The sequence below is a fragment of the Wolffia australiana genome, chromosome 11 (genome assembly GCF_029677425.1).
Source record: "Wolffia australiana isolate 7733 chromosome 11, ASM2967742v1".
Classification (NCBI taxonomy): Eukaryota; Viridiplantae; Streptophyta; class Magnoliopsida; order Alismatales; family Araceae; genus Wolffia; species Wolffia australiana.
In genome coordinates, this window is record NC_135845.1 from 15582528 (window position 1) to 15597500 (window position 14973).

General features: G+C 44.9%; 2 protein-coding genes and 1 long non-coding RNA gene across 3 annotated transcripts; 1 reads left to right on the forward strand and 2 right to left on the reverse strand.

The window, feature by feature from the left end:
- Window positions 1–630: 630 nt before the first annotated feature.
- Window positions 631–8867, reverse strand: LOC144709506 (uncharacterized). The gene is made up of 4 exons (XR_013583045.1): window positions 8015–8867; window positions 7809–7947; window positions 7559–7722; window positions 631–749 (listed from the first exon to the last, which is right to left on the reverse strand). It is a non-coding gene; the product is annotated as an uncharacterized LOC144709506 (long non-coding RNA).
- A 295-nt stretch (window positions 8868–9162) lies between these two features.
- On the reverse strand, window positions 9163–9940 carry LOC144709505 (beta-galactosidase 4-like; the record flags this gene model as incomplete). The annotated part of the gene is made up of 4 exons (XM_078583082.1): window positions 9163–9314; window positions 9433–9576; window positions 9719–9811; window positions 9905–9940. Coding segments are annotated over 4 exons (354 nt in total), but the record flags the coding sequence as incomplete, so codon positions are not given.
- A 111-nt stretch (window positions 9941–10051) lies between these two features.
- LOC144709504 (cytidine deaminase 1-like) lies at window positions 10052–11319 on the forward strand. Its single transcript, XM_078583081.1, has one exon. The coding sequence runs from the start codon at window positions 10301–10303 to the stop codon at window positions 11192–11194; it is 894 nt and encodes a 297-aa protein (XP_078439207.1). The 5' UTR covers window positions 10052–10300; the 3' UTR covers window positions 11195–11319.
- Window positions 11320–14973: the final 3654 nt, after the last annotated feature.

The following is a 14973-nucleotide window of genomic DNA, read 5'->3' on the forward strand; positions in this document are numbered from 1 at the left end:
ACTATCTTTAGTATTGTTGTTATTATATATTAATGACTAACAACTTACTCATCGAATTATCCCCAAAGGCCAGTCCCTGTGGAGACGACCTTACTCGCAACTATACATTCCTGAGTAAGTATACAAATTAAAAAAGAATATTTGATTGAACCGAAAATAATAGCAACAACAAATTGAACACCCATTTTTGCTCCCATCAACGATCTACCATCTGTCTTCCTATCCTAGAAACTAGTCAATTGCCCACATTAAATATAACAAAACTTATAAAGGGTTGGAGGAGAATACATAGTCATCCCTCCATGGGTGAGATAAACAACGGCGGACGATCTACCATCCATCCTCGTCTCCTCTAAACTAGTCAATTGACCACTTCAAAGATAATGAAGCTTATTAAGGGTTGGAGGAGCACACCTAATCATCCAATAAACAATGGATGACGATCTACCATCCATCCTCCTATCCTATACTCTCACTGATTAAGAAGCTCACCTGATCGTCTCACAGCTCAGGATGGAAGGGGCCAATTGACAGGCTTCGCATACCAACTTACTAGCATCGACACCATTAAAAATTGTTGGAAAACACAACTTCACAAGTTCAAAGGCTGGATGACCACTACGCCTTTGCAGAAACTAAGTCTTGTCTACAGCCTGAGGTAACTTTTTTAAGGAGAGGCAAATAGTGGGACAATCTTCCAAGAGCAAGCCATCTTCCCTGCTAACAGATGAAATCCTCTCCACGGACACCTTGTCACAAAAGAAACAAACATTACTATCAAGTATGAATGTACATCTAGTATCACGAAGTAATCTTTGTAATTATATCAATTGCGCATTAAGCTCTGGCACATGTAAGACCCCTTTAGAGTGCATGCATGGTTGATACGAACATCACTGGTGCCAATCATCACTTCTATGCCGTCCCCTATCGTAAGCTCTTTACTTGGTTTATTGATAGATGAATATGTAATAAAATGGGAGCTAAGTGGAGTCATATGGTTAGTAGCGCTCGTGTCTAAAATCCAGTAACAACCAGAGTTAGAGAATTTTTTTACTCCAAGTAGCGCATAGCTCTCACCTGAACGTGCAAGAGATGTGGAACTCAATAGTTCTTTGATCTGTCGCATGTTTTCTTTCAGTTGTTGCACGTCATCTCCTTGCTCTTCAGCCGACACTCCCTCACAGATGATGTATCCCCAATCTCCGTAGGTTGGGTAGTGATGACAAATGCCCTTTTTTATTATTGTTGACTCTTCTGAGTCAGTTTCCAACAGTTTTCTTTAGTATGTCTTCTCTTCTCGTAGTATACACAGAACCTATCATCCCTTGGATCAGCTTTAGATCCTTGAGACTGACTTGAGTTGGCGCCTTGTTACCGAGAACTAGTACCTCCTCCAAGGTTGTTGCCTTGAGAAGATTGGGTCTTTCTTTTGGAAAATGTAGCTGAATTTTCCTTAGATCCATCTAGTCTGATCTTCATCCTTGTCTCTTCCTCCACAAGCATCCTAGTAGCATTATCTAGATCAGGCATTGTCTCTTTGTGGAGAATCTGGCTACGTACATTTTCATACTCTTGGTTGAGGCCCATTAGAAAGGTAAACATCCTCTGCTTGAGAGTGTAATGGCGTTCACTTGAATTTGGATTATCGACTGGCCAATAATAGTCTATATCCCTCCAGATCGCTATCAATTTGCAGGAAAAGGTCATTGTTGTTGAATTTCCTTGCTTGGCTCGTGAAGCTTGAAACATCAGATCATAGAACCTCCAATCATTCTTCTGCTTTGCAAAATTCTTTGTAATGTCTTCCCACATAGTTATCACATTATCAACATACAGAAAGTTATCTGCCATATCACTGACCATAATCCCCAAAATCCATTGACGAATGAAAGATTCCTTAGACTTCCAGGTTTTGTAATGGGGTTTCCCTAAGTCAATGGGATCATCAATAAAGTAATCTGAGAGGAATCTCACTTCCAATGACAACACATGCTTACGCCATTGAAAGCATTTTCCCCATCAAACTTCATGGGAATATCTGGTAATACAAAAGTAATCTTTTCTTCACAGCTACCATAGCTGGTGAGTTATCTCGTGCCTACTTCATTGTTGGCTCCAAGTATCCCCCTTCACACAGTGTACGTGACCCACTACATGAGCAGGAGTCGGGAAGAAATATTGGTGGCCAGATATAAGGCTCGCCTCAGCTGGTGATACAGTGTCACAAACTCTAGTCTACTCCAACAGCTCTAATACCATCTAAGAAATTTCCCTTGTTAAGCAGCACCTTCAGCCTCTCCTAGGTCATCTCGTGTCTCCTTCTCGAGTAGCTAGGGTTTCCAAAAAACAGAAAACACACACATTTGATTTCTCATGTAGTTGGGTTAAATACCAGCTAGTACATTTAAATGGGTGGGGCCCATTATTCTTAGGCCACTTATTCTCTCACATGAGAGAATAAGTGACTTGTCCACATGGGTCCACTTATAGCACATGGCCCACTTACAAATAGAAAAAGGGAGAAAAGATAATGCAATTAAAAATAGAAATATAACAGAAAAGAGACAACCATTCTGGATTACACTCATATCATAGAAATAGGAAGTTCTGTTTTTAAGCTCGTTAACCATTTTTCAAGAATGGGGTAAAATAAAGTATGTAACTAACCCACATTTTGAATTGGAAATGATTTTTAAATCTGCAAAAGAAAGGTAGATGGACCCAGACTGGTGACAAAGCAATCCTAGCCTATAAAACCTTAGGAATTGAAACCATAGAGTGGGAGAGTAAGGACACTCTATTTAAACTCATCTCTCCTCTTTTATGTATCCCATCATGGATTTTTTCTCCCAACTTGTTGGTAGCCTAATGCATCAGATTTCTTTTAGCCATTATTTCTCTAAATGAATCTGAGAGAGAGGGCTCAAGTTTGATCAAGATTGTAGGAGAAAAGGCACAATTTTTTCTTGGGAGAAATCGCAATGATGTGTGATCTCATATCTTTTCATTTGAATTTTATCATCATTCTCTCAAGTCAAGCAATCTAGATGATATCCTAGGCATCAACTTTTCCAACACTGAAAACTTTATTAATAAAGCTAATATTTAACCCATGTTATAGCCATTCTAAAATATTATGCATCACCGTTGCTCACTGCAGTAACTAGTGCCCCTCAAAATACCCAAAGGAAATGGCTGATCCAGTTGCAAACCAAATCAATCAGCCACAATCAGGGGAAGCATTGATCCAACTAGGTAACTCAGCTAGATATCTGATTTGAACCAACTTGAACATATTTGTTACAATCAAATCGACCCAAACAGAACAAATGATATACATTTTTTGCTGATTTTTCCTCTAAAATATTCCAAATATCCCAAAATAATTCCTAAAAACATAATTAATTTATTAGAATATAATAAAAACAATAAACATTATCTAGTTTTTTTAAATTAGTTTTCATTGTCTTATTAATATAATTTATGAGAGAATAAATTTTATTTTAAAAGTGAATTTGATTCTTAAAGATATCTTAAATCCAAAAAATATAAAAACAACTCTAAAATATTATCTTTCAGTAAGGAATACTATTTTAATAGATAATTTGTTCATAAATCATAGCCTTAAATGACATATTTGAACCTATGTATGTTTATTGAGGCAGCAAGCGAGGTGCAGCTTGGGCACGTTGAAAAGTGGCACACGGTTGAGCAGTGTTAAGGCATAATATTTACTTTTTTGGCTTTTGCCTTCTCCTTGTCCTTCTTCTTCTTATTGTCCTCTTTCTTCTTGTTTTTCTTCATCTCCTTATTCTTCGTCTTCTTCATCATCTTTCTCTTTATTTACTCCCTTATTTTCTTATTTTCCATCTACTTCTTCCTCTCTATATCATCTTCCATCTTATTCTTCTTCTTCTCTACCTCCTTCCTCTCCATATCCGTATTCTTCTACATCTCATCCTTCATCACCATTTATTTCATGAGCTTATTCTCTGCTTCCTTCCTCTCAATATTGTCCTTATTCTCCATCTTTTTTATCTTTTCCTCTCCATCTCCTCTTATATTTTATCTTCTATGTCTCCTTCTTTCTCAATGTATTTTCCTTCTTCTTTGTTTTATTTATCTTATTCCTTGTTGCCTACTTCTGTTCGGAATTTGGGGCGTCTATGGACACAATGTAAACTTCATAGTGTAGCAGAAGGTCTAACCAAAGATAGATCTGAAAATTCAAGAATAGAAAAACCAAAACATCTTCAAGCCATTCAGATGGATCAAATATGGATTAATTTGTGATTTATTGGTTTCTTGAGGGAGCATCTTCAAGGCACTTTGTGTCTGTCCTCCAGCTGTATGCATACAATCTCAAAAGGATTGTCTGACCTTTTCTTTATACCAACTGAGTAGCCAAAAAACTGATTTCCTCTCCACCAATCTCCAAAAAAAGCAACACTTAAGGAAAATGAAGAGAAAAAAGAGCGGGAACTCAAAATGAATCACATGGGTATCAAAAGAGGGTGCCCCTGTTGTACGTATCGGCTCGTGCCAATCAGGTGAAAGTATCGGAGACGTGGTTGTGGCAAGTTCTCTCACACTGAAACAGTCTATAAAGGCTGGGTCAGAGGAGAGAGGGGGCTCGATACCAAGCCAGGTCTGTCATGTTAAACATGGACCTGATCCCCCACGAAGGAGGGATGCCGACAATGTAGGCGTGATCCCCCACTCATTGGAGGATCGAGATTGGGTCAGCGTTACGAACATGTAGTTGGGTATCGTCCCTAGAGAGTATCTCTCTGGTCTAAGTCTCAGCATCACATAGTCTCCCACGTCGAACACGTGGGATACTACACGTCCGCAGCCTTCTTGTACAATGCATTAAGAGTCGTGGTTCTAGCATGAAGATATTGATGCAAGGGTGAAACATGCTGGGCAAATGCAAGACCATGACAATCTACGGGTGCTAAGGTGAGGGGTCGACAAGGAGCCTCGCCATAGGCGATCTCAGAAGGACTCAACCAGGCGGTGTAATTCACTAGGGAGTTATGCACAAACTCGGCGAGAGGGATGGAGCAATGGCATTTGCTCATTTTCTCGTATAGGGACTAAAGCTCATCATAATGAGGGCTGTCGAGATGACAAGTTCTTTCTCTAGGCAGACGGTGCGAGCGTCCGGGCAGGCCGCGCAAGTGGTTGAGCGGGTGGTGCAGACACCACGGTTGGAGTCAATTGCTGAGTAGGCAGGGAGGGGGCACAGCGTGCGGTGGGGGTAGCGTGGCAGATGGAGGGGGCGGTCCGGCAGGCAGCAAGGTCGGCCAAGCGTAACGGCTTGTCTACAATATCGTGTCCCGACTCTTGGGTGTGCATGGGTTGACTAACAACCACTAACCCAACCGGGTTGGTCGAGGAACTCTTCTTCGCCTGTTTCATGCTATAAGGGTACCATGTGACCCGTCGTCCCTGGTACATGAACGAACATATGTTCATCCTTCCGGCGATGGTGACATCATGGTCATATATCTAGGGACATCCTAAGATGATGATTCCTACTTTCATAGGAAGGAGGTCACAAAGGACGCTCTCATCATAAGTACTCATCTTTAACGAGATGTGGCATTGTCGCTTCATTGACAATGAGGAAGCGTCAATATAAAATACGTTGTAGGGAGTTTGATGGGGTATGGCTGCTAATACTAGTGGTCCGTGATGTGATGGGCCATCCTCATCGCTCTGTTGCGACTCGCTCATTCTCCCAAAAAATCTTGGTCAGTCCACCAAGTCTCATCTCCGCATATTCAAAGCGCAAGTCGTCATCAATGCGACACCATCGAAAATAAGAGTTTATGCTCGACCCCCAGTCGATGAACTCCTTTGGCTTCCTCGATCCTTTGAAGACATCGACGTAGGCTCGTACGCTCTTCTGGATCCTGGCATGATGCTCCTCTTGTCGGTGCTCATAGTCGTCTGGGTGCCACTCAGGCATCGGGTATCATCCATTAGGGGGACCGGCATGTTGTACCGGTGGGGTCGGATAGAGATCGGGGTCATCCCAACGTCGGGGATGACCGTCCTACGGTGCGCGGATGACTGGCATCGTGTGCGGTGGGTACCGGGTAACCTCGTCAGGTTCCTTATACCAGAAGTCATAGGGCCAGACACAATCATCTAGGCAGGCCAGTAGGTCGGCCTCGAACCCAAGGTCGTACTCGTCTCGCAGGTACCGTCTATCCTGAACACTAACGCCCTGTGGGTCGGTGCGGGGTATTGGTCGAGCGTCGATCTTTGCGCTCATCATCCTGCCACCTCTCGTCATCCAATTATTCGTCTTCATATGGGCTTCGTGGGTGCTCTAGGGGTTGCGCAACCCCAGGCAGGTGGCAGATGCGATCTAGTGCCACGGGCACGGGTGCGGCGACAGGTACCAAAGGTACTGCGGGCCTGTCTAACAACTGTTCCAGGCGTTCGGTAATGGCAGTCAAGGTGCGGAGATATGCTCCTTACTTTTCGAACGAGTCCTCCTGAGTGTCGGTGCTGCTGGTGCGGTCTTCCTCGAGCACGTCCAGCCCCTCAGCCACGTGCGAAGGGAGCTGGGCTCTTCCACAGGATCCTTCCCATGTGGGCAACGACTCATCGTCACTCTGTCCTCGTTGTCACTAGGAGATGAGGCGCCTAGTGATGGTGAGGAACTATGGTGGGATCATGCGTGTCCATGGCGGGTGCAGGTGTGTCTGTGTGGACCCCACGATCTGGCGGCACCCCCTATGGATGGGTGCGGTTGGTCCGGGCTCTGAAGGAGGTGGTGACAGGCCATCTTCGGGAATCAGAGGACGGTGATCTGAGAGGCACGTAGGGCTGCCTCTCGCGGTCAGCGACAAATCTGCTCATCGCGGGGAGGTCAATCCCCCTTATTGCATCCTTCTGTTCGATCGCGTCTTGACGACCATGGCCAGTATCCTCGGGGTATCTAGATGGGTTTTCAAACAATGAATTGCAGATGATATGATGCGGGTACAAAGACGTATTGTGGGCAACCACAGCCTACTCTGATACCCAGACGTCGTCGAGGACATCGTCCGGACGGTACGGAGACGATGCTCTGACTGTTTCCCTTAGTTGATCAGACTTACAGAAATATCAGAATCAGGTATAGTAGGTTGAAAAAGCTCATTAAATTAACTTATGAGCAAGAATTGTAAAAAGGAATAGAGATTCAGAAGAGAAAAATTTTTCTTAAGATTAGCATAATCAACACATGATCAAAGGTTAAAGGATAATTTATGGATTGACTGTTACCTTTGGTTGATCAGACTTACAGAAAGAACATAATCAAGTGCAGTAGCCAGAGGTAGTGAGAAAGTAGAAAGAACAAGTTTAAGTAAAAAACAAGACTTGTGAAAAGGAGTAGAGTCAGAAGAAAAAAAATAGATTAAGATTAGGATAACCATACTAATCTGGTAAATATTTCACCTATGAATGGTCGAAATTAGATTTGTAAGAGTAGAAAGGAGTTTTGAGAATAACGAATTAGTGGGCGAAAACTGTTTGGAGAAGATTGACTAACCCGGGCAGTGTTGAAAAGGACGTTTCTGCAATCTGGTAGGATGTTGATAGACCAGGGAGGAAAATCATGGTGTACCCCGTTAAACTCCATCTTCGAATATGAACAGGTTCGCAGTTAGCAAAAAATGCAGCACAAAGTCCCTTCGTCGAGTTGAACACATGAGCCTGCTTATTGAAGAAAATAACAATTATTCATCTAAACCAACGCCTGATGAATACCTCCTGATACGAGTGGGTATCATAGCAATTACCCTTTCATAAATATCAGAATACCTCCTGATTATCACCGAGTGAAATTTGAGTGGGGTCTGCAGAAATAAGATCGGGTTCGCTCATCTTAATGGCTGTGTAAGTCCCTTGAGTGACCCCACTTTGGCTGCCTCAGCAAACCTGAACTAATATTTTATTGCAGGATTTAAGAAATGAATGGATCATATTAAATATACTAATTCCTCACCGTATTCATCGATTGGAGCATCGTAACCGTAGCTGGTCGCAATAAATGGGCCCCCTGCTGTCCGACCAAAGTTCGTTCCTCCGTGATACTCGTTTATAGGTAAGAAACAGAGAAATAAAACTAGAAATTGGGCGAATTATGTGATGAGGCCATCGAAATCAATAGGAATCGCAGATTTACCATGTAGTAATTGATGAATGATCCCCCCTTTTGTATGAACCTTGCTACAGAAAAAGCCAAGTCCTGCACGGGTCGATGTGGAACTGTCCCTCCAAAAGAATTGAAACTTCAGTAGGTGAAACCCATCAAGTAAACTTTCTTGGCCAGGAAACAAATACATTTATACGTATACATCAAAAGAAGTGTGCGCTTCTCTCCTTCTCGCCCTCTCTCTCTCCGTCTCTCTCTCTATCCGTCTCTCTCTCCGTCTCTCTCTCCGTCTCTCTCTCCGTCTCTCTCTCCGTCTCTCTCTATCCGTCTCTGTCTCTACGTCTCTCTCTAACAGTATCTCTCTCCATCTCTCTTTCTATCTCCTCTCTCTCCCTCTCTCTTTCTATCTCCTCTCGCTCCCTCTCTCTTTCTCTCTCCTCTCTCCTTCTTTCTTTCTCTCTCTCCCTCTCGCTCCCTCTCTCTTTCTCTCTCTCCCTCCCTCTCTCTTTCTATCTCCTCTCGCTCCCTCTCTCTTTCTCTCTCCTCTCTCCTTCTTTCTTTCTCTCTCTCCCTCTCGCTCCCTCTCTCTTTCTCTCTCTCCCTCCCTCTCTCTTTCTATCTCCTCTCTCTCCCTCTCTCTTTCTTTCCTTCTCTTTTTCGCTCCCCCTCTCTCTCCCTCTCTCTTTCTCTTTCTCTCAACATCTCTCTCTCTCTCTTTCGCTCCCCGCCCTCTCTTCCCTTTATCCCTGTCTCCCTTTCTCCCCCTTTCTCTTCCCCTCTCTCTCGCTCTGCCCTCTCTCGCTTCCCCCCTCTATCCCCCTCTCTCCCTCCCCTTTCTCCCTTTCCCTTTCTCTCTTCCCTCTCCCCCCCCCCCCTCTCGCCGCTCTCTGTCCACTCTCTGTTCTCTCCCCCCCTCCCTCTCTCTCTATCCTCTTTCTCTTTCTCTCTCTTCCCCCCACCCCCCCCACCCCAACCCAGCAACAACAAAAGTACCATTATTACAAGTGGTAGCGATAGCTTTCATGTTTCATGGACCAGTATTACAAGTGGTAGCGGTAGCTTTCATGTTTCATGGACCAGCCAACATGGTCGGCTTGTAAGGCCGGTTGGGCGAGAAATAATCGCAATAGAACCCGTTGCACGTGTTTATCTGCGATAACTTTCACAACTCCAAAACCCGATATTTCTAAACTCGAAGAAACAAAAATCCTTGGAACAAAACAAGAGGCCAAGATAGATGGCAAAGGCCAGCTCATGTTACCACTTACCACTGGATCTGGCGCGTCGTCTTGCTTGCACATCACCCAAGGAACGCCGGTGTTCATTCCCACCGCCATCTTCGCCGCCCAATCAGCGTACTCTCTCGCCGGAGCTCCGCCGTTAAACTCCAGAGGCCCCAATTCATTCTCTATCTAGGATCAGAACCGAATTTCACCATGAAAATTTAGAAATGAATACGGGCCCAAACTTTAAAAAAAAACTTAGAACGAAGAAGATCGTCAAAGGGAGATAGAAAAATAGAGGATGAAAAGAAAAAATTACTGTTTTATTCACCTGGGCGAGAATGATAGGTCCATCCTGCCACTCAACGAGCTTTTCTTCCTTCATCATATCGACGATCTTTTGCGTGAATTTCTCCATCGCCGCCTTCGGTCAATGTTCGACGCAGAATTTTTTTAAAAAATCTTCTTGTTTCGTACCTGGCTTTCTGGAAGAGGAAAGATTAATCGTTAAACTTACTTTGAAAGGTTCTTTCTCCTTTTTCTTCGTTCTGAGTCAAACGGGAAATCCCCTGCCGCAAAAAACCACGAAAAAGGAGAGACTTGAAACGATTCATCCATCATCCGGGATGAAGATTTTAATGAATTTCCGAACCCAAAATTCAACTCGGCGCAGACGTAGGGGCCGATGCGAAGATGAGCGTAGAGTCCGGCGGACTTCACCAGTCCGAGAAAGCGGACAAGATTGACGATCTACCATCCGTCCTCCTGTCCTATACTCTCGCTGATTGACCGTTTCAACGATAACGAAATCCTCCTATCCTATACTCTCGCTGATTGACAGTTTCAAGGATAACGAAACTTATAAAGGGTAGGAGGAAGAGAAGGAGCGCCCTTGATCGTCTCGCAGCCAAGGATGGAGGGAGGCAGATCCGCGTTGGAGCCGGCGAGCAGCGCCTTCTTCATCGGCGCGGCGGAGGTGGCGGCGATGGCGCGGCGCCTGGGCCTGACCGCGGCGGAGCTCCTCCCCACGCTCGTCCCCACCGCGCAGTCCCTCGCCCGCCCGCCCATCTCCCACTTCCCCGTCGGCGCCGCTGGCCTCGGCTCCACCGGCGCCATCTTCCTCGGCGCTAACCTTGAATTCCCCGGCGCCCCCCTCAACCAGTCCGTCCACGCCGAGCAGTTCCTCGTCTCCAACGCCGCCGGTCACGGCGAGACGACCATCACCCACGTCGCCGTCTCCGCCGTGCCATGCGGCCACTGCCGCCAGTTCCTCCAGGAGCTCCGCCGAGCGTCCGATATCCTCGTCCTCATCACATCCGACGGCCCAGACGCCGCCTACCGCCCCCTCTCCCGCCTCCTCCCTCAACCCTTCGGCCCCCGCGACCTCCTCTTAGAAGACAGCCCGCTGCTCATGGAGCCTCGCGATAACGCGCTCGTTATCGTCCGCCCGGGAGAAGAAGACTCGCTGTTATCGTCGAAGGCGCTCGCCGCGGCGAAGGAGGCGTACGCGCCTTACAGCGGCTGTCCTTCCGGCTTCGCCGTGGTTGACGGCGAAGGGAGAGTGTACGCTGGCTCGTACGCGGAGTCGGCGGCGTATAACCCGAGCTTGGGGCCGGTGCAGGCAGCGCTGGTCGCCTACGTTGCAAGACAAGGCGTGGGAGGAGAAGGGTACGAGAGTATCGTCGGAGCGGCGCTGGTGGAGATGGAGGAGGCGGCGGTGTCGCAGGAATGGACGGCCAGGATGTTGATGGCCGTCGTGGCTCCGCGATGCCGCCTCGTCGTGTACCGATGCAGGAGGTCGTCTTGATCACAAGATTCTTAGTTTTCTTTTTCTCTATCGGTGGATTATTGTATTCTTGGCGTTTGCCTTCCCTCCTCTGTCAGTTATGTTTATCTGATTATCGCTAAATAGAGGCACACGACGTTTCCCAAGGGGCTTTCCATATTGGTGTGGATATGAAGAGGTTTCAGATTCCAGACTTATAATGTTCCTTTAGGGTTTGACAGTCCCGGTCCGGTCCGGTTTTCTGGCATGGACCTAAACCTTACCTGAAGTTCTGTTCGGTCCCGATCGGGTCTTGTTTGGTCCGGTCCGGTCTTGTTCAGTCATGGTCCGGTATGGTTCGGGGCTGGCGGAGGAGCACGAGGGTGGCGGAGGCATTGTGCACGTGGAGCAGCGGCGATGAGCGCTTGGGGCGGGTGATGGGGAGGGCGACGCAGAGGGGGATGGGTAGTGTGTGGGACAGGGTCCGGTCCGGTCCAGTTTTTTGGCACGGACCTAAACCTTACCTGAAGTTTGGTCCATTTCCGGTCTGGTCTTGTTCGGTCCCGGTTCAGTCTGGTCCGACCGGTCCCCAGTCCAAAATGTCAAAGCCTAGTTCCTTTAACGCGTGTGACAATGGCCCTCCAGAAATAGAGACAAAAAGGGGATTTGAAGAAGCACAAGACATTTCACAAGGGCTTTCCATATTCCTATAACGCATGTGACGATGGCCCTCTATAAATAGAGGGCGAACCTATTCTGTCATTCATGTTGAGTTTTGTCCATCTTGTTTCCTCTCAGCCTCTTCTTCCACCTTTCCTTGATTCTCGTCTAGCTTCCTTCTTCTTATACATCCTGCATTCATCTCCACTCCCTCTTTCTCGACATTGTATCAGAGCCGCTTCTCTAATATCCTCATGAGGATTATGAGTCAGGTGAAGCAATCGTGTGACGACCTTGCCGCTAGAGAATGAGGTCCCCTAAGCATCGGGTACAATCGGCATGAAGACACATTCTACCGATAGGCCTGAAGCTGACGCATCTCAGTTATCATCTCTGGCATCGTCAAGTGATAGCAACACTCTATGCATAAGGACTAGGTCAACACCTCACTCATGAGAGACCATTAGTAGCACCAATCTTCTCTGATCCACAGCATTCATGGTGGAAGTGAGATATGACTAGTATGGCCACAATCATGTTATTCATGACAGATGAGGTCCTACATTATTGTGGACATAACAGCCATATCTTGCTTCCACCATGAGTACCCTGGTTCAGAGAGGATTGGATCTCCTAATGGTTTTTCATCAGTGAAGTGTAGCACTAGTCCTTGTGAATAGACTGCCGCTATCACCTGACGGTGCTGGAGATGATAACTAAGATAAGTCAGCTTCAGGCCAATTAGTAGAATGTGTCTTGATGCCGACTGTACCTGACGCTTAGGGGACCTCATTCTCTGGCGGCGAGGTAGTCACACAATTGATTCCTCAATGACAAAATCATCATGAGGATATAAAGAATAGTGGCTCTGATATAAAGAGGGAGTGGAGAATGATACAGGATAAAGAGCAAGGACGATAGATGAGAAGCAATGGAGGTAGAAGAAGAGACTGGGAGGAAAAAAGATAAAAAATTCTACTTAAAGAGGGCTATTGTCTCATGTGTCAAAGTAGTATGGGTGTTAGGCATCTGAAACGTCTTGTGTCTATTCATATCCCTTTGTGCCTCTTCATATCCACAAAAATAGTTAATAGCATCGCTTCAGTATCTTCAACTGATGTATCGTCAATACTCTGTTTTACTAAATATTTAAACATAGATGATAGGAGATAGTATACAAGATTAAGAGGAGGGAAGGCAAAGTCGCAGCCACAAACAATGCAATAATCTGCATTAGTCTCACAGAATGCTTGATGATATCAGATAATGGTATCATATATGTACAAATAAAATTAATTTTAAGTATTAAGTTAGTAATTTTAAGATATGATAATATTGAGTTCATAATGTAATTAGCTCTATTTGTATTCTAACATCGTGTATTCTTGTTCACATCTATGTGACAGAGCACTAATATGTGACCCAATGATGAGGCAGTGGTGGCATGAGATGGGCTAGTACGAGGGGAGTAGGGTATTTGATGGGGGGCACAAGTGGATGAAAATCAGTAAGATGGAAACAGCAAGTGACTGCCATGTTAGGCAACCAATGACATTGAGGCAAGGCATTGAAAACATCAAATTAGGTCAACAAAAATATAATTTACGTTTGTACTTTATTTTTATTTTTTATTATTCAGTTTCCACAAGTGTTGTTCACCATGTAATATTCAAATGAGAAATTTATAATTAAATTTTCCCAGTTCAGTTATTATGTACTTGTTATTTTTATATACTAACCCCACTTGTTATAAAGAGTCAAGTGGATTTTTTCATACATCTTACTAGAGTTTTGGCTGAAATACAGAACTTATGCGTCTTAAATGTGAGATTTAGATGAAAATCAGAAAACAGGAAAGCCCAAGACAAGTCCTGAACCACAAAATGAAACCAAATTCGTGGCTCATTATAAGAAATTTCTCTTGTTAAGCAGCACCTTTAGCCTCTCCTAGATCTCCCAATGTCTCCTTCTCGTGTTGCTAGAGTTTCCAAAAGGCAGAAAACACACACATATGATTTCTCATGTGGCTGGTTTATATACCAGCTAATACATTTAAATGGGTTGGGCCCATTTTCCTTAGGTCACTTATTCTCTCACGTGATAGAATAAGTGACTTATCCACGTGGGTCCACTTATAGCATGTGGCCCACTTACAAATAGGAAAAGGCACAAAAGAGAATAAAAGTAAAAATAAAAATATAACATAAAAGAGACAAAAATGGCTGGCAAACACCCTCCTCAAGCTAGGTATGAATGTTGATCATGCTGAGCTTGGACACCAGCTGCTAGAACAGAGGACCAGGTAGGGCTTTGTGAATACATCAGCTATATGCTCCAAGGATCTCGCGAACGTGAGAAGAATAAGACCTTCACAACCTTTTCTTTAATGAAGTGGCAATCAGCTTCAATATGTTTTGTGCGGTCATGCTGGACAGGATTATGAGCTATTGTAATAGCAGACCGGCTGTCATAGTAGAGCTGTATACTCAAATGAGCATGGAAAAAATTCAGATCTTCTAGTATCCCTCTTATCCACAGACATTCACACATCCCATGAGCCAAAGCATGGAGCTCTGCCTGTGCACTTGAATGTGCCACAACCTCTTGTTTCTTGCTCCTCCAAGTAACCAGACTGCCACCAATGAAATTACAGTACCATGATGTGGATCGCTTTTCTACTGCTGAACTGGCATAGTCGGCGTTCGAATATATTTCAACAGATAGCCCACCACCACAACTCAATAGGATGCCTTGTCCAGCAGTTTTCTTAAGGAGAGACAAGAATATATTTCCTCTTTCTTCTTGTTTTTCTTCATCTCCTTATTCTTCGTCTTCTTCATCATCTTTCTCTCTATTTACTCCCTTATTTTCTTATATTCCATCTTTTTTTTTGGCAAAAACATGGTGCCGGGTACATTCAACCCTGCGGTTATGCCCGTAGACCAATCCAGCCGTGCCCTGGATGCACAGTGGGGTTTTATATATAAAGTGGATTATTTATCAGCATTTTTAGGCATGGAGCGAGCATAAATATCCCAATTACACTTGGATCCCCCTCGTCCACACCCATTGCAGGAAGGAAAAAGATACATAAGTGATACCTGGCATGTGCTCTGAGAAGGTCGCTCGTGCCGGCATGTCTCTGCATCCCCCCCCCCAGC

Bases quoted from the DNA above. Each gene is read 5' to 3' on its own strand.
- LOC144709504 (XM_078583081.1), top strand. From the start codon at position 10,301: ATGGAGGGAGGCAGATCCGCGTTGGAGCCGGCGAGCAGCGCCTTCTTC.